At 37.8% G+C, this 18,345-nt stretch overlaps 1 protein-coding gene across 3 annotated transcripts in view; it reads left to right on the top strand.

Moving 5' to 3' along the window:
- The window catches only part of MYLK (myosin light chain kinase), a 211,969-nt gene that overhangs the window by 47,020 nt on the left and 146,604 nt on the right, over positions 1-18,345 (top strand). For all 3 annotated transcript variants that reach the window (XM_075757074.1, XM_075757075.1, XM_010312779.2), the window contains one exon: positions 14,166-14,323. In XM_075757074.1, the coding sequence (XP_075613189.1) occupies positions 14,174-14,323 (150 nt within the window). In that variant the 5' untranslated portion in view covers positions 14,166-14,173. The remainder of the gene's footprint in view (positions 1-14,165; positions 14,324-18,345) is intronic.

The raw sequence follows: 18,345 nt of genomic DNA, 5'->3' as shown, positions 1-18,345 counted from the left end.
GCAACTAGCCAAACCACCCTTTGCTAGAGTTGTGTCCATGCTATATCTGTGGATGCACTGGGAAAAAGTGTTTTCTGTCCTTCTCTTACCCTTCCCAGTGCTGGTTTCTAGATTTGTGGCATGAAGGGGTTTTTTTTGTCTAAAAGGGGATTTTTTTGTGGTTTGCAGAACTTTTTCCAATTTGACACTTTCTGTGGCAATTTCATAGAGTAACTTTCTGGTTGTTCCTGGTATAGGAAAAGAGACTCTGCTTAAGTGGAAAATGATACGGATTTTATTGATATTTTCTCAAACCCCTTCCTCAAACTTTACAAAATTCTTTGAACTTTTTAATCTCATTGATCATGTTTCCCATTTCTTTTGGGTTTTTTCCAAGTTAATTATGAAAGTTTTGTTCATGGACACCTTCTAGAACTGAGGTATACTGTTACTTTTTTAGTTGATAAGTAATACTTCAAGACACATCTGGTCTAGAGCGTCTCTGCAGAATTTAAAAGTGCACCCAGTTCTAAACTGGTATTCAGAGCCTGTGGAGCTCTGTATTATGCACACAGAAGTCTCCTGGCAAGTGCTTGTAAATGAAGAGCTTGCCTTGGACCTGGTTCCCTATTCAGGTCTTGCTAAAGGCACTGGCAGTCTTTCTACTGACTTGTCTCACTTCAATGTCACTGAGTGTTATTTTGTCTGTCGCTCACCTTAAATATACTTACTGCTTATGGAATCAGATGTGTGACTAGGAACAAAACACAGAAACAGACTGGGTTCTGCCCTCTGTCTTCCATGACTGAAATTGGTTGTCAGAGTAAATTTGACAGAGATATCAAATTTTAATCTCAAGGCTTTGACATGCTGGTCTGTTAAGTGTACATATCTCAATGTGGTGGCGGTGAGCTGATTTAAGCAGAGGAGAGGATGACTCTCTTAATCTATCATTAAAAAAGAAATCTCTGGTAGGAACTGCATCCAAAAGGAACTCAGAAGAGGATGGAGAAAACATGAACAATTTTTTTGTAAACAAAAAATAAACAAAAGAGCTAAGGGGACGTGACGTCTCAGCGACATTTGAAGAACTAGGTTTTTTCATATGTGTTTTTAAAAAATCTTCTTTAATGTTTTATCTTAAAGTGAACAATGCATTTCTCTGTTTTTAATATCGATGTTGCACATTTTTATTCACATCTGTGTAAACACTTGGATAACTGGCGTCTTTGTGACCTGCTCGCTTTCAGTATTGGCATCCAGAGCAGTTGTTGGGATCTCATATAAAAGAGAATTGCCCTAGACTGTCAACTAGACAGATGGAGTGAGCCACTTGGGTGGGGAGAAATATAAAACACTGCAAACAACAAAGATTAAAAAAGGGAAAGGAGACGTGGAGGAGAATGACTTTTCAACAACCTGACTTTGTGGGTGAAAGTCAGCCAAAAGAGGTTTGTATGAATCTCAGTCATTCTTGGATTATTTGTCTTGTTCTTATATGGGGTGGGGGGATTCAATGTCCTGAAGTTCATTCAATTAAAGCTGTAGAATTCAACAATGGAGCCATGGTGATTCTCAGTCATACTGCCAGCACATCTGAAAATTGGTTGTCCTTCGACTGGCTTCATCATACATTCTTTGTTATAGTTTCTCTGCCTGTGTGACTGAATTTCTTCCCCCTCTTCAGTGCCTTTCTGCATCCTCAGAGTTGTCTTTTTAACCTTCTGTTGATTTCTTTTTCCTTCTCATTCCCTTTTTTGTTCTTAATCTCAATCCTTCTTTTTTTTCCTGTGTTGTTCCCTAGCTAGGGTTCCTCTCTGCCTGGCAAGGACGTGAAATGGTATTCACCTCCCATCTTTCACTGCCCAGCAGGAGAGCTAGGTCAGTTAATCCCAAAGTGATAGACAAATTGATGTGACCGACAGGAGCAAGCCTCTATAGAACATCTTCACCAGAACATAGCAGTGCTATGCCTTGCTCAATTTTGGCCTTTTGAAACAGGATAGGAAAATTCTTGCTTTGTGGATGTGATGAAAAGATTTTATTATTCTTACCACTTTTTTCCCTGATAGACTAAATGTAGATATGTTTATTGAACAGATATACTGTGTAAAGAGGGGTTGAGGATTGGATGGGGCCCAGATTTCATGAGAAGAGCCCTTTTACCACAATTCCATGCAGGAGGAAAATGGACCCTTCTTAGGCTTGTCTCCCAGCTGGAAGCAGAGCAGTCAGGACAGACTTGGATCTCAGACTGAATTCAACCATTCTTCTGTTCATACCAGCCCCACTGAAATGTGAAGAGCCTCCAAACCACTGTTTCACATTTGAATTTTCTTTTACATACACTTTCAAGCTGATAGCTTCAAGAGCATGCACTGTGTGCTTTTGTAGAATGCAGCTGAACAAATGCGATGTGATCTAAGTAACTCACTGCAACTCTCCAATTTACAAAGGCAATAAGGAGGATGTAAAAACTTTTTGATGCAGTAAGGTGTTTGAATGTAACAGTCCAGTTTGTTTGGAAATGTCTTCAAAGGCATGGATTTCTTTGCCTGCATGTCCCACTCTCTGCAGTCTCAAATGAAAGCTGTGTTCACTTGTTATCAGAAATAGACATTTGGCTGAGATTTGCAAACTGATGCTTAAGTAAGATTAGACCAGATTCCTTCTGTCTACCTCCTCCTCGCTAAGCTCTGCAATATTAATGATTTATACATTGATACTATTGTGACTTTCATAGGCTGATTTTTTTCATCTTGTAACAGTTGTTTCTTTTCAGATTTATAGTGTTCAGTACAGAATAATAATTGTTTTCCTGGCCCACATCCAGCATGTGAAAGTCCTATATTGTAGTCCAAATTTAACATCGATTGTCAGATGAATCATAGAGTCATGGGATTGGAAGAGACTTCAAAAGGATATTCAGTCTTTCCCATGTCCAAGGCTAAATCAACTGTACATGTCATTCCTGACAGACATTTGTATGGCTTCCAACACTGAAGACCCCACAGACTCCTTGAGCAGTCTCTTCCAGGACTGCTTCAATTCTTACTTATTAAAACTTTCTCTAATGTCTAAATTGTCCCTGTTACAATTAAAAGCTTATGACTTCACATCTTATTTCCCATTGAGAATAAATTTGTCTTCATTTTCTTTGCAGCAAGCTGTTAAGTGTTTGAATATAATTACCACCTTAACTTCTCCACCTAGTGGGGCCTATTTGGGGAATTATTCCATATAAGAATTGCATAAAAATACTACCACTTCTTGTTTGCTTGTTTCCAAAGTGTCCAGCTGGTTCAGGCTTGGAATGCAGCATGCAGCACTGGATGTGGAACCTTACTAGCCGTGAGAAGAGTAGACAGATGGCTTCAGTGTTAGGAGTTGGTCTTGTTTGGTTACATCAGTGCTAAAACCTGGACAGTAGAAGTAAAGTAGAAAAGTCTTCAGCTCAAAGGATGCATGTAGGGGTTCACATTTGATCATCTGAAGACTGCTTTATCTTCTTGATGATCTCTGGTACAGCTCTCCTGGATGGCCACTCTTAAAGCTTTCACTTCTTTCTTTCTATGAATAGAGACAGGAATAAAGTCACAGGAAGCTGTTCTGTGTCAGGTAGTGTGGGGTTGAGGGTGTTGGGGACCAACCATAAGCTCATTCTCTCTAGTAGACATTGCTTTACCCTGAAGTTTTGAGAGCTGTCACCCCTGTAGAAAAACTTCTGCAATCTAATTGTAGGTGTTCTTGTCAATCCTGTAACTGGCTGGCTGACTTGGAGCATCCTGCAGCAGTAAGTTTTGCATGCTATCTAGTGCTTTTATTATAACAAAAACACTTTTGTTAATTAAGGAAAAAAAGTATTGTCATTGTATAGCTCCATCTCACATCTAGGTTATAACTTTCAGCAAGATGGTGTTTCTGTTTGCTTTACAGTGCTAAATACATTACAGATTGCTGTATAAACAAAGATTGTTGGAGTGTGCTGGCTTGCATATGTGAATAAAACAGCTGTTTCCAGAAAAAATAAACTTGCAGGAGAACTTATGGGCCAGGTCTTCTGCTGACAGTTAATGAGACTTCATAGAATGGAAGGCAGCACAGAACTTGGCTTTGTGCAGAGTATCTCAGCATGAAGAACCAGTGGCTCTTTCAAATGAAGAACCTAATTCCTTTAGTATTAAGTATTTGTGGTATAATTTGAAACTTAGTGATGTTTATCTATGGCCCAGTTTATCCCTGGCTGAAGTCAACAGGTTTCTTTCCAATGTTACCGCAGGGTTCACACACCTCAGCCAGTAGAGTGCATGTATTTGTTTTCCCAAATGGCACAGAACTTGGCGGACTTGGGTTTCTTTTGAGTTCTGGCTATATTTGAAACTAAAGCACAAAGCATAATTTAGAGGCTAAAAATCCTGTTTTATGAACCACAAATCTTCTATGACTCACCTTTCATGCAATTTTATGGCCCTATTTGCTTGGAAATGGCCAATAACAATTGGCCACCTGCAGCATCAGCATCAAGGAAAGCTAATGTTGTGGTAACTCTTTGAAATGTGGACACCCCCTCAAAAAAAACCACCACCCAACAGACAACTTCACTGTAAACTGCTGATTTAGCATAACGTTCTACAACTGCTAAGATATTGCAAAAATATCACTCTAAAATATTTTATTTAAATCAAATGGTAGGCAAACCTTTCAAAACTTGCCCCATGCTAACTTGCTCCAGAATTAAACTTGTTAGCTCTTCTAGAAGCCTTGCTGAAACCTGCACTCAGAGGAATTGCCTTACAAAATAAATAGGAAATAAGTTTTATTTCTTTTTAAAAGATTAATTTTTTTTATTCAGTCCTTGGATTTTTGACATCTTGATTTTACTTTTTGTTGTCTCCCAGCTCTATAGTCTTATGCTAAATAATTGAAGCACTGATTCATTCTTCTACCTCAATACTGGGAGAGTTAACATGTATAAATGACTTTTAAGGGGCTTGGATGGAAGGTATGTTTTAAGTGCTAAGTACTGCTGTTAGCAAAGCAGTATTATTGTGTTTGTGTACGTCGAGAATTAAGGTCTGAAGCCAGAGCTGTAGCTGCAAATTTGTGTTGCGCATTTGAACCTTCATGCTATTATCAGCTTGTATTTACATGCTTCACCTCCACACGGTTGCCACTGACACTAAAAGTTATTCTAGAGTTGCAAGTTACATTTCAAGAAGGTTCCAAATGTGTCACCCAAGTCTCTTAAATCCATGGTCAGCTGGGATTCCCAACTGATCCGCAGGTATTCTGTGTTGTTCGATCACTGATGCCACATGGATGTGAATAGGAGAGAGGAAACAGGTTGGAAATTCTCATCTATTGTGTGAAGATGGCCTGAAATAAATGTCTTCCTACAAGTTTCTCTGCTACTTGCATCAGTGAACGTTCTGAAAGGTAGCACAGGACTGGGAAAATTGTTTTCCTTCCTGCAAAAATAGATTGGTAGTCCAGGTCCTGCCTGCTGTTCAATGATCAAGGTCATACCCAGAAGTTTCCCAGAATTTTGGATGATCTTTGATGCATTCATATTTCTATCATAAACACCAACTTCCACCAGTTATTTTCTATACTTGTAAAGCATAAGACATAAGGTGCAAACTAAGTACAAATGTTTATGGGTAAGATGAGGACTGGTGTAATCTCTCTTCAGATATTATAAGTGCATGCTCTGCATAGCATGAAAATATATAAGGACTATAAAAGGTATTATTAGAAGCTTGTTCCTTTATGAGGCCAGCTGTCAATGATGAAATTCAGGCTGAGATTTTTAGTCCAAGCCTTCTCAAGACTAAGGTGTTTGGATTTTGGTATATAGCGAGTACTAGAATTGATCCTTTAAAGGAAAACTGGTAGAATTTTCTTGCCAGTGACCTGCTGCTTGGTACACTGAAAACCTTTCTGTAGGTCTTGCCTTTTTTTTTTTTAATTTTTTTTTTTAAAATGTTGCTTATAAATTAGAATTGTAGCAGGTTTTGATGTCAGATTGAATTACTCTCCCCAACGTGCTTCTACAGGAAACCACTTTAGAATCGGCAAGAAACAAGCCCAACTTGCATCCCATTTGCCATCTGCATTTCCCTCTGGCTTCAATTTGCCGCTATAAAATAATTCTTAGGTATGGATGCTGTACGGAACCTGCCCAATGCATGTCACATTTAGTTACTCATATTTCTACTAAGATAACAGCTGCAAAGAAGCTGTGTTTCTTGTGGTCTTTCCTGATTTACTGTTTCTTAATCTGATGTTTCAAATTAAACATGTAAGCTTTTGAGTCTTAAAATATCATTGCATTCTTTTAAGGCACATGTTCAGCTGCTTTGTAATGGGCATGTTTTTTTCTTATTTAATGCTCAGTGGTTATGCAATAATTGAATAATGTAGCATGTCTGTTTATAATCAAGATCAGTATATGTTATCAAAGGTATACATCCATTTTTCTTTATATGTTTTTCCACATACTTCCTTGTACCTGAAATACCCTTTGCAGCTACTTTAATATATCAATAAACCATTAAGACACAATTGTGCAAGGGCACGTGTCACAGCACATGTTAGATGTGCTCTGTTGCAGCAACATGACTACTGACAGCAGGTGAAGTTAGATATACCAGGCCCACTAGATTTGTACGGATCTTTAGTACCCTAAACAGGAAAAAGTAGAGGATGTTTACAATTGTCTGTATTGCAAGAAAGGCACATCCTTACTAGTGGTTTCTTTGCTACGCAGCATAGAGGGCTAGGGAGGGCATGATTTTTTTTTTCCTTGATAAGAACATATAGGATTTTTTTCCTTATAGGATTTATATAAATCAAGATTTTTGGCTGTCATCCTTCTTGTGCTTTAATAAACCTGTCTTTAAATAAATGTAGGTTACTTAGTGTCATCTTGAGTTATTCTTCTATGTAAGATCAGGATGAAATTCCTCACCCTGCTATGTGATTGTACCATGGAAACATTTCAGGGTTTTTTTGCTGCATTAGTTACGCAAATATAATAAAAGCACCAAACTTATTGATTAGACAAATATATTCTCTTCTTACCTCTCTGACCTGCTAAAAGTAATTCAGTTCTGTGTTACACAAGCAATATCTTTTTGTCTCTTTTAGAGACTTGTCAGCTGAATATTATGAAGCTTTTTTTCAGTCACACCAGGTTAGCCACTTTTACTTATGGACACTTCTACAGTAGCCACTGTTGTTAGTATTCAATGTTGTCAGTATTCACTGTTAGTTGCGTATTCAACAAAAGCTAATGATCTGAGCATTGTAGAAGCCCTGAAAGAGCATGTAGGAAGAGTTGTCCTTTTCCTTGCACGGATACTCAAGACATACAGTAGACTAAAAGAAATCTGCCACAAAACATTTTTGTTCTCTTATCTCAGAAAGTGCAGCCCGAACTCCCAGAAGATATTGCACAGTGCTACGTAAGAATGTGACCTACCTTCATCTCAGAAAGATCCTGCTATACTTCGTAGCTCAAACAGTCCCACATAGGTACATCTTTGGAGTTGGACAGTATTTCAGTCTTTAAAGCAGCCTGGAGAATGTTATGGTATCAGAATACAACATAGGGGCTGCAATACTATTTTGTTAAACTGAGCACCTGGAGCAGTTTGAACCTGTTCTTTCTTTTTTTCTGTGTACAAGCAAGATTCTTGCTAATGCAAAGCCTCGTGGCTGACTTGCTGAGGGTGAAATCCAAGGCACTGAAATGATGGGATTTGAAGAACTTGCTTCTGGGAAAATCTTTGACATGATGGTCCCAAATGATTTGGAATTTTTTTGCTGTCACTTTATCAAGCCTAAGTTTTAGCACAAATTATGAGGTTTTAATTCTGATTTGTGTGGGATAGTTATGCAAATGCATATTGTGGGAACATACCCAGGGATTTTACATGCGTGATGTTGCCAAAACTTAAGCTTGCAAAATTTTTGGATCATGGAGCTGTGCATGAAGATTTGGCATCTGATCCTGTTCCTACTGCCATGTCTAATAGTTGCTATCAAATTTTACTGGGAAAAGGATAGGATATTTAAAGGTCTGGGTTGAAAATGCCTTGAAATTTTTTTACAAAAAGGCTTTTCTAGAAACTAAGTATATAGAGAACAAGTGAGATGATGATGATCATTTATGTATGAGACAACAGAGGAAGAAACCACAGTCAAGTCTAGGCTGATACAAAACTTCGTTTGCTTCTATAGTGTCAGGAAACATTTCGAAACTCTGCTTGACCACAACAGTTAGCAAGACCTACAAATAGCAGAGCACAAGCATAATAAGTTCTGAACATGAGAAAATCATGATTTGTGGCCTGTTGTTCCCTTAGAAAAATAAAAGATCTATTTCTCTTGTATTAATAGTATGGCCAGTTCAAATTAGTCCTACTTGCAACACCGTAATCTTGTTGGCTATTCCTTTACCAGAGGCCAATACCGGTTACAATTACTGGGTTTGAAGGAGAGGCTGCCCAGAAGAGTATGGCTACAATTGGTGGGGTTACAAGTCCCTTGCTTCCAACTGCTTCATATCTGCTAAATCTACATGTGACTTCATCACCTTTGCTGATCCTCTGTGGTTTATTGTTCTCCCTGCGTGCTGTTTCTTGGGTACTGGTAGCTGACAGGAGGTAGGATACTTCCTTGTGTGGTCTTGTAGGGCAAGACTGAAAAGGTAATCACAAGTCATACGGCTGCAAAAATTCATTTCCGTAGTTATGTGGAGAACACGTTCAGTTATAGGTTTGTATAGAAGTATGGTAACCACATGTTAGTCCCTGTGGTAAGGAAAGGAAAATAAGGTATGTGAAAAGGGGAAACTGTCAAGCAGGTTTAGAAATGAAAGAAACTCTTTTGAATACTGAAGGTTTTGAAGCATAATGGATAACATTTAGTCCCTAGCAAAACTCTGTTGAATACAGCGATCTGTGTAAGGGAATAAATTTTACCTAGAGTATCAAAGTATATGCTTTTTGAAAACTCCCTCCCAATTGATTTATTAAAAAAAGAAATCTATAATGAGATCCAGCTTTCTCTAAGTATATGGTAATTTTGTGCCTTTTGCTAGTTACGCTATCTATATAGTCCTGTTACTGTAGCCTGACTCCTGCCCTTTAATATAGTTATCCTCACAGCACTTCTTTGTGGTAAGGAAGTACAATAATCCCACTTTACAAACGGGGAACTGTGGGAAAAGAGAGGCTTGGTGACTTGCCTGAGGGTCATGCAGGCAGCCCATTATGGAGCAGAGAATTCAACCAAGACTTCCAAACAGCAGACAAATGCTCCAACCCCTGGACTGCCTGTCCGGTTGCTCCTATTTTTAAAGAGCTCTAGAGGTTCTATCCAGATTTCAGAGATGGTTCAGAGGTTATTGAGGGTAGTCTGGCTAAAATAACAGAGTAGCTGGACCAAGTAAAAATGTGCTGCTTAGGTGTAGAGTTGCAATATCAGTAAGTCAAATAAAAGTTTTTCAGCTGGCAGCTCTGGTTTCCTCTCATTTGTGCAAGCTTGCTCTCTCATATGCACACACATGCCCTCTCTGTAACTCATTTTTCTTCTGCCTTGGAGGAAGGACTTGGTAAAAGGAAATTAGTATAATTAAATGGTTATGTAGGAAGCTGATGGTAAGTATTTACTTATATAAAATAAGTGGAGGAGAAAAAAAACTGAGGTGGATTTCTTAGTATTTGCTTTTAGGGTTTATTTTTCTGAGCAGTGTATCGAGTGACAGAGATTTGTTCCCAGTAGAAAATGCTTGAAACACATTAGTCTGCTTTGGTATTAGAAAGATTAGAGGGCACACTGTGAGAATTTGTAAGGATTTATGTGCTTTTTAGAAAGGATTAAGAATAAAAAAAAAATCCAGATTAGAAATGCTGTCTAACCACATCACTACCCTACAAGTAAACATTTGCATGGTGGTTTTCTTTTGTGTTTAATACCACAATGTTTGTATTGCAACTTCAGTTACAGTTGGTTTTGTTTAAAGACCATAGTCTAGGTGTGCACAGCATGTGCAATGAAATGTTATGACTTCATGTTGCATCCCTGAAATCTTATTCAGCAGCAAGCTTGAAATACTTATGAAAAAGATTCTAGGGATAGGCTCATTCTAGAAAGTTGCTTAAATAAGATTAATATTAAAAAAATCAGATACATTCCATAGCTTTTAAGTGTCTGCTTTCTTCCTGTCTATCAAATTTTAAGCCTTAACAAGATTTGTTCTATGGAACGTTATTTCTTTAAAATATTTGGACATTGTAGTTCCATAGTAACACCAGACTGCACAACATGGAATTATTTATTTGTTTGGGAACATAATTGTTAAATATCCTCTAAGCTGAAAAAAACCCCTTCCTAATTATTTACTAGAAGCATTTTCAGCATACATAGCTAATTAAAGTCAGACTGCTAAATGTGAATGATTAGAGGCTTATGTTGCTAGAAAACTGCTTGTGCTGATTTGAGCTAATATTCATTTGTAAATTCAATCCCATTTAGACACTTTATTTAGAAAAACATAAATTCGTGCAAGATGTGCTTATGGAAAAGACCAGCTATTACTTTATTTTATGCTTTACAGTCTCACTATATTAGGCATCAATTTGTTGACAGTTTTTGGCATCTTACCAATGTGCAATAGAAATATAACTTGACCAGTAAGAGTGGCTTAGATGTTCAGGGTTTTTTCTTTCTTTCTACTTTCCCCACTCCTGTTTCTTTCTTTTTTTTTTTTCTTTTAATTTAATTTAGTGTAGAGCGTGATAGAATAGCCAGAGAAATCAGTGGAAAGATGATGTTGGACTTTAGCTCAGTCTTTTCATCAGAGGATATTTCCTAGCCACCAGACTTCTTGTCCAATGCAGTCCAGACGTACCTGAGCCCAGTGATGCTTGGAGGCTGAGCGTATGTTGGATGCAGTATTTCCCAGGCATGCGCTCGCTGGTGGCTCTGTTTCAGGTACTTGGTGGATTTGGTCTTGCAGCATACTCAGCGTGGAGGTTTCTGTGTGTGAGCAGGTGGCATGTCCAACAAGTTTCTTAAAGCTGCCCTGCATAAGCAGTGCATTGTACCTCCAGAACAGTCCTACGAGCATCTGTAGTGCCTATAGTTTTCTCTCTCACTTGTTTCAGCCACTATAATGGCATTGACCAAAATGGAGTTCCATTTGCATGGGTGAATATAAAGTTTGAATTGGGTTCTGGATGTTGGTTATTGGAGTTTTTGGGGTTATTTTGTTTCCAATTTTACTACTCTTACAATATTATTTTAAAAACAAAATTTAGGGGTACATGCTTTTTTTTAATGTTGTTTTGGGTTTGTAAACTCTCTGCAAAATTGATACAGATGTGTGTGGAAGGATAGGTTTTCTTTCTGGCTTCTTATGGAATCAAATGCATTACAGTGTCTTCATACTCGAGAAGACTTTCCTAGCATCTGTATTATATCTGTCACTACTGGTGATCTGAAAATTTTATTGCAGGCTTGTGTGGGCAGACTGATTTGTTAGTTAAGAGTTTCACATCTAGAGAGATATTGCAGATTTTGGCATTTATTGGTTATGGAAAGGTGTATCTTAGCAGAGGAGAAGAATATGTGGGAAGAAAAACTGAAGATTGAATAGTTAGTTGAGCATGTTGAAAAGATCATCTGTGGAAAAGAGAAATTTAAGGAAGTACTTTGAGAAAGAGACAGAAAAGACAGAAAAAAAGAAAAATAGAAATAAACCTTAAAATGGGATTTAGGCCAATTCAGAAGAGGAAAGCAGATACGAAATTACCAACATCTTATACTAAAAGTAATAAAAGATCACAATTGATATTTATGACAATTTAGGATTTGAAAAATGTTTGTTCTTAAACTGTAAAGAAAAATGAATTTTAAAAATGTGCTGGCAAATATGGACTCAATATATATATCTATCTATATCAGTGTACAGCTGTGTAATTGATTGAAAGCCTGCTGAGATAAACTGTGGTTTTAGCTGAGTGGAGAACTGAGTTTGGAGTCTTGTCCTTCATGAAAGAACAATTAATTGAAAGAATAATTCTCTCCCTTTTTTCAGGCAAACGCTTGTTCATTGCAGTGACTATAGCTGTAAAGACTGTTATTCTTGGCCTGTTAGGATGCTAAGTACATTTGTTAGAAAAGAAGCAAGTCTTTGATTTCATTTCTTGTCTATGGAATACAATCAGTTTATTCCTTATTTAAATTATATTATGATTTCATATGGTTCTTTGATAAGTTAAGGTACAAAGATAATTTTGGGGGGTTTTCTGTTTGTGTTTTGAAGAGTAGCTTATACTGCAAAGGGAGACTCATGCTGTGCTCTCAAGTCACTGGGTGCCAATACAGGGATTTACTGCAAGATTAACTCTCGTGTGAATGAAGGTAGAATTTCTCAGGTTTAAAGCTTTGTGTCATGGTTAAGGAAATCATCTTTATTCCATTTATGTGTTGGTTTCAGCAATTCAGTTGTTAGATATACTAGAGGATTTTCTTGGTTTTTTGCATGTTGGTATGCAGAAATGCTAACAGAACATGATACCAGAAGAAATCCAAAGTCCACGTGATCTGTATTCTTATGAATGAGGAAGGCAATTTCAAGCATTTTTTTAAAATCTGTGTGCATACATAATTTAACTGATATCTTGGAAGGATTTGCCTTTTAAACCATAGTTCCTGACAAGTGCATACTATGAAGTAGAAAGCTCTAGGACTTCCGTACCTTAGAACAAGACACCCTCTGGAGGTGTCTCTTTCTCTCTATTGACTGTGAAGGAGCCAAAATTTCTAGTTCAGATTAAATATCTAGCTTTTAGACTAATAACATCCATGAGAGGAGCTGCCCTCTTAAACTGCTTTTGCTCAATGTAGAGAAAGTGTTTCTGTATGTTTATGGAGCATGTCAAGTATGCTATATGGAAAACTATGTTCTCAGACATGTTAATGTGACATGATTATGGCGTATAAGTCCTATTTGGAAATGAATGAGTTTTGTGTTCCCCTGCTCCCCAAAAAACTGCAGCCTGTTCTAGAAAAAGTATCCTTCATCCCATTAGGAATAATATGGCCCTAGTTTAATTGATTTTTCTCTTCTTCAAATAGAAGCTTCACGGTTTACTCAACCATTATTTATTGTAACTTTCATCAGAATCAGATGAACAAATACGTAGTCTATCATTGATTGGTGTCTATGGCAGAGGATTATGACTGGAAGCCCAATGTTCTTCATTGGTTCAACATGACCTATTTGTGGATCAAGCTATTTCTCAGGGTTTTTTTGTTGTTAAACTTGTCTATTAAATAGGCATTTTACAGTGGGGCTTCTAATTTACGTAGGTAATTCAAGGAATTAGTACTAGGGTCAGCTACTACTATTTTTTTCTGGAAACTCTGAAATTTTACTTTTAAAAAAACACTATTTTTTTCTTTCTATTGGGAAGTATGACATGTGTAGAAGAATCACCTCTGAGGTAGATATCTGTAATGAGGTCTCTAAAATGCCATTTTTGTAGCATTATGAAATTTGGTCTCTATGCTACTTTACTAGTCTATGTGTTGTAGCAGGATTTGCAATAAAGTAGAGACTTGGAATTTCTGCAAAAGTATTTGTTATGTACTAGCAGTACTTTGGAGGAAGATATCCAGGTATTTCTTACGATCTTGAAAGCATGGTATGAAAAATCAGATTTTCCACATTCCCACTTGCAACTTAAATCCAGTGCAAACAGAGGTCTCTTTATTTCATAAGTACTTGTTTAACGCTGGCTCTACTTTTAAGACTTATTGATTTTGGTTATTCCAGGCCAGGAAAATCAAAGTCACGTTGTGAAAATATCCTCCTGAAGTAAGTTATTACCTTTTAATGCAGTTGTAAAGGATGACTTTTTGGTTAAGGCTCTGGCCTGGGACTTCAGAGTTCAAACTGAGTTCAGCTCAAGGCTATGACCCTGATCGCAACTGTGGGCACACCAAGCAATCTTCCTGGGTCTCAGTTCCCACCCAGAAAATAGCACTTGTCACCTTAGGTTGATTTGTATACATATAGAACAATCTGCTCCTGATCTGATTCTTAGCTGTTACTGTAATGTAAGTAATTAATAATCATAACTTCTATATTACGACATGTTTCTCTTTTACAGAGCACATCATGGGGGATGTGAAACTGGTGACATCTACTCGAGTCTCCAAAACCTCCCTGACACTCAGCCCCCCTGTCCCTGCTGAAGCACCAGCATTTACTCTTCCTCCTCGGAATCTCCGAGTGCAGCTGGGAGCCACCGCAAGATTTGAGGGGAAGGTAAGAAACAGAGATGATGGAGGACTTCTCCATTTGGTTTTGCCCTTTACTGAAGCTGCCTAGTAGACTGTAAAGATAATGAAGTTGCCTCCGCAATACGGGACCTTTACTCAAGAAGAATACACCAGTGTTTACCCTCCTGAGAAGGCAGGAGCATTACAGGTCTCTGAGGAGAGGCGAGTGTTGCAAAACCTGAGTATGTGCTAGGTATAACCTAGTTGAGCATGCCAGGCACTGAGCTTAGTATCAGTGGAAAACTGTTTCAAGAGCTGTCTCTGATCAGAGAGGACGTATTCTCCTACTGCATATTCATCTCCCTGCATCCCAAATCTGCCTGTTCACGAAGCTTTAAGTGTAACACAAATCTAACCCTGCTACAGCATGCTTTTCCTAGTAGTCAAGCTAGGAATGAGTTGTGACATTTTTGTACCTTCACTACCTGCTATACATGTTGTTAATCTGAAAGCAAAAAGAGCATTTTCAGAGGAAAGATTGATCTGTTCAAGGAAACTTGTTAACTCAAATTGTTTAAAAGCGTATGTAGTGGGATGTGGATCCCAGGTTCTCCCCTTCCCCTCATGCTTGGGACATTGAATTGTACTTACTGGCATCCCTATATCTTTCAAGCTTCAATCCTGGTATGATCTCTTTCTTGTTCTAGCTATCTTCCTTTCTCCTCCCTTAAATCTTTTTCTTGGAGCTGGCAGTTTTCCCTCTCAGCCCTTTCAGCTTCCTTCTGTCCGTGTCACGCTCTGATTGCATGCTGACAGCTATACCATCAAACTGACCGCACTTTACTCTTTGAAGTGGTGGGACTTGTCTGACAGAGGCAGGAAACTTCAACTTTACTGTAACAAAAGCAAGGGCTAGATGGAATTTGGGAAATTCATAACTTCTGAAACTCTAACTTAGAGGGTCGGTAGAGGGCATCTGATATTTATCTTATTTGTTTATGCAAGAGCAGGCCAGGAACTGGAATTTTTCAACAGGAACTATGTAGAAAAACAAAGTATATAAATTTTGGAGTATATAAATTTTTAAGTTCAAAAACAAAACTCAGAAGTAGTTCTTGGATTTGACTTTTTGAAGAAAAGTCGGCATTTTCATAGAAAGCAGATAATTTCAATGAAAGTATTTAAACCACAGAACAGGTTTTTTTATCAAACCATTAGAAAGATTTATTTATTTATTTTGCTTACTTTTGAAGTGGTTTTAAGACACCAGTCAAAAACTCTCTGTGTGCATGACATTGGCCAGTCCCAGTGAGCATTCCGTTCCTCCTTGGTTTTATCCTTTCCCGTCCTTCATTATTTCACCTTGCTTTGTTGCAAACACAGTGGAAAAATGGTGACATGTTTCTACTTTGTCCATGTAACACCTATGCACAATGCTGTTCTAACTCTGGTTCTTCCAGACAGCATTGCAACTGGCAATAACAGTACAGTGAAATCGAAGTTGAAGCATGTGATGTTGCTAAGACTTGGTTTTACATTTCTCATGTTTCCTAATAAAAAGCTCCGGTGGGATATTTCCAATTTTTAGTGCATTCTATTATTAGTGCACTTTATTATTAGTCAATGGAAGCAATGGTAAAGTACAATGACCTGCAAGCTAGAGTGCCATCACTGCTTTGCATTTTTTTCAGATCTAGTTTTAAAGTGTTAATTTTTCAGGGATACCTATCCCCTTTTTAAAGTTGCTTTGAAGTCTGGAAGGGTAAAGTCTGAGGGGTTTTTAGTAGCTTGGAAAAAATACACAAATTCAATACTAATTAAACTTCCTTGAAGAGCAAAGCTCTGTTTGAAGTCCTGGATTGAACATACTTGATGAAAATCTAAATTCCAGTTCTGTCCATTTGGTGCATGAACATGGCTGAAACCTTTAATTTTCCATCCTTAAAATGGGGATGATAATATACTTGCTGCATGTATGTCATATAGTTGAAATAAACCTTTAGTGCTCAAAGTGCTTTTATAAATGCCAAACATTAGGAGCACAGCTTCACTGAAATACATATGAGATCTGCAATTACTTCGTGGCAAGTAGCCTGCCTTAATGGTTTGGGAAACCAAGATTACACAATTACAGCCACTGTCTGGCACTTCAGCCTCTTGCTATGCATGGAGCATTGCCTGGTTTATGTTCAGTGCAGTTTGCTGCCTTGCAGGAGCTTTGTTTTACCTCTTTCAGTTAACACAGATGAGAAGAAACATGTAACACAGCATAAGACGTAAAACAGTCAATCTTCATCATTGCGAATCAGTTCCAAATTTCCTGGAATCCACCCTAGCTGGAGGCTGAGGTGTTTGTTTTTTTTTTGGGGGGGGGGGGGGAACAAGCTAAATTATAATAATTGGACATAGAGAGTAATGGAGCACAGCATGTTGTTCTTATGCAAGAAAAATTAGCTCTAAAATTATAATATTGACTATTAAATTGAGTCTGTGTGATCTGTCTCATGGTTGGGGAGATGGTGTTTCGTTCTGTTGTTTACAACTGGTGGGTTCAAATTAGTATTTTGCTTGTGCTTCTAGTCAAATAACATGGGCGGGGTGAGGAGGAATGCAACAGTACAGTTTGAAAGGATACTGTCCCTTCATAGCTGCAATCCTACTACGTTGCAGCCTGCAGAGCTTGTATCATCTATGTCCATCTTCAGGTGGTTAGTACAATGTTGCTTCTTCTGTCACTTTGATGTTCCAGAGGTTCAGAAGGACAGTGGACCTGTTCAGAAGGACAATCTTAATAAAAACAGTTTATTAAGATTTACTAATAGAAGTAGCTACTGAATGTATTAGGTTTTTCTATCCTGGAAAACAGGCTACAGATGTTATGATGGGTTGTTGCTCATAGTCTGCTTCATCTCACAGTATAAATATTAAACTAGATTCAGGCTAAAGAAAAATAAAAAGTTTTAAAAATGGCTAGACAGGAGATTTTCTTCAAAGAGTTCCTCTGCAGTGGAATTTATCTTATCAGAAAGAACAAACATTTTGAGAATCCAAGACAGGATATAAATCTGATATTTTGATGATCCTGTACTCTCATTAAATGAACAAGGAAGAGAGGGCCCCAAAGTCAAACTTGCTTTTCTTTCCAGAAGCATATAAGATAAGTTGTGTGAAATGGCAATTCAAGATCAAGGAGAGTGCAGAAATTGAGAAATTACCCCATAAATTGGAAATTTGGAAGTAGAAAGGAACTGGAGTTGCCATTAACAGGAATTCTTTTTTTTTTTCTGTTCCTCCCACTTCCACCCTGGTTTCTTAGTAAAATCTCAGCAAGTTTATCTATATCTGACTGCAGGTCTCAGTTTTCTAATATGACCTCAGTGTAAAAAGTTAGCTCATCATCTTTCAACTATATATGAGCATGATTTTGGCCTGGAGCACTGACAGAGGGTAAGGCAAAGGCAAGGTAACTTCCCTAGATACTCCCCAAACATCTGCTGCATGGACATCTCAGTTGTTCATCAATCAATTGCTGAGGTGATTTTTAGGGAAACCATCCCAGATTATTCTGAAATTGTGTTGTGGGTTCCCAGCTTGTTAGGAATTGATTGATGTGCTGTTCTTCAATTGCACATCATGTGTGAGGTGAACGGCTCAGGGCAGTAATCTTCTGCCTTGTGCTAAGGCATTGTAGCTTGTCCGTCAGAGCCTTTAAGATACCCCTGGAATAGAAGAGCAGGCCAGTTTTACCAGACATTATTTTAAGCTGGTTGTTTCTCTTTTGGAATATTCACTGGAATATTTATCAGTGCTTTGCAATATTAAATTGTGATTGTATATCTTTATCTTTCTAATTCAGTTGAACATCGCTGGATTTTATAACACTCAACAGCATACTAATGAAGGAGATTCCTTTCTTTATAGGAAATATCATGGGAGTTTCTGTAGCAAGTGTCACATGAGAGACCGGGAAATCCTTTTCAGCCACAGCACCTGAATAAGCATCTGTAAATTATGAGGCAGGGTGGTATTTTGATGCTGTTGATAACATTTGATCAATTCATAATCCAA

This window comes from Balearica regulorum, chromosome 6 (assembly GCF_011004875.1).
Source record: "Balearica regulorum gibbericeps isolate bBalReg1 chromosome 6, bBalReg1.pri, whole genome shotgun sequence".
In the NCBI taxonomy this organism is placed as follows: Eukaryota; Metazoa; Chordata; class Aves; order Gruiformes; family Gruidae; genus Balearica; species Balearica regulorum.
The sequence above is the reverse complement of the archived record's forward strand: the minus strand, read 5'-3'. Positions and strand labels throughout refer to the sequence as shown.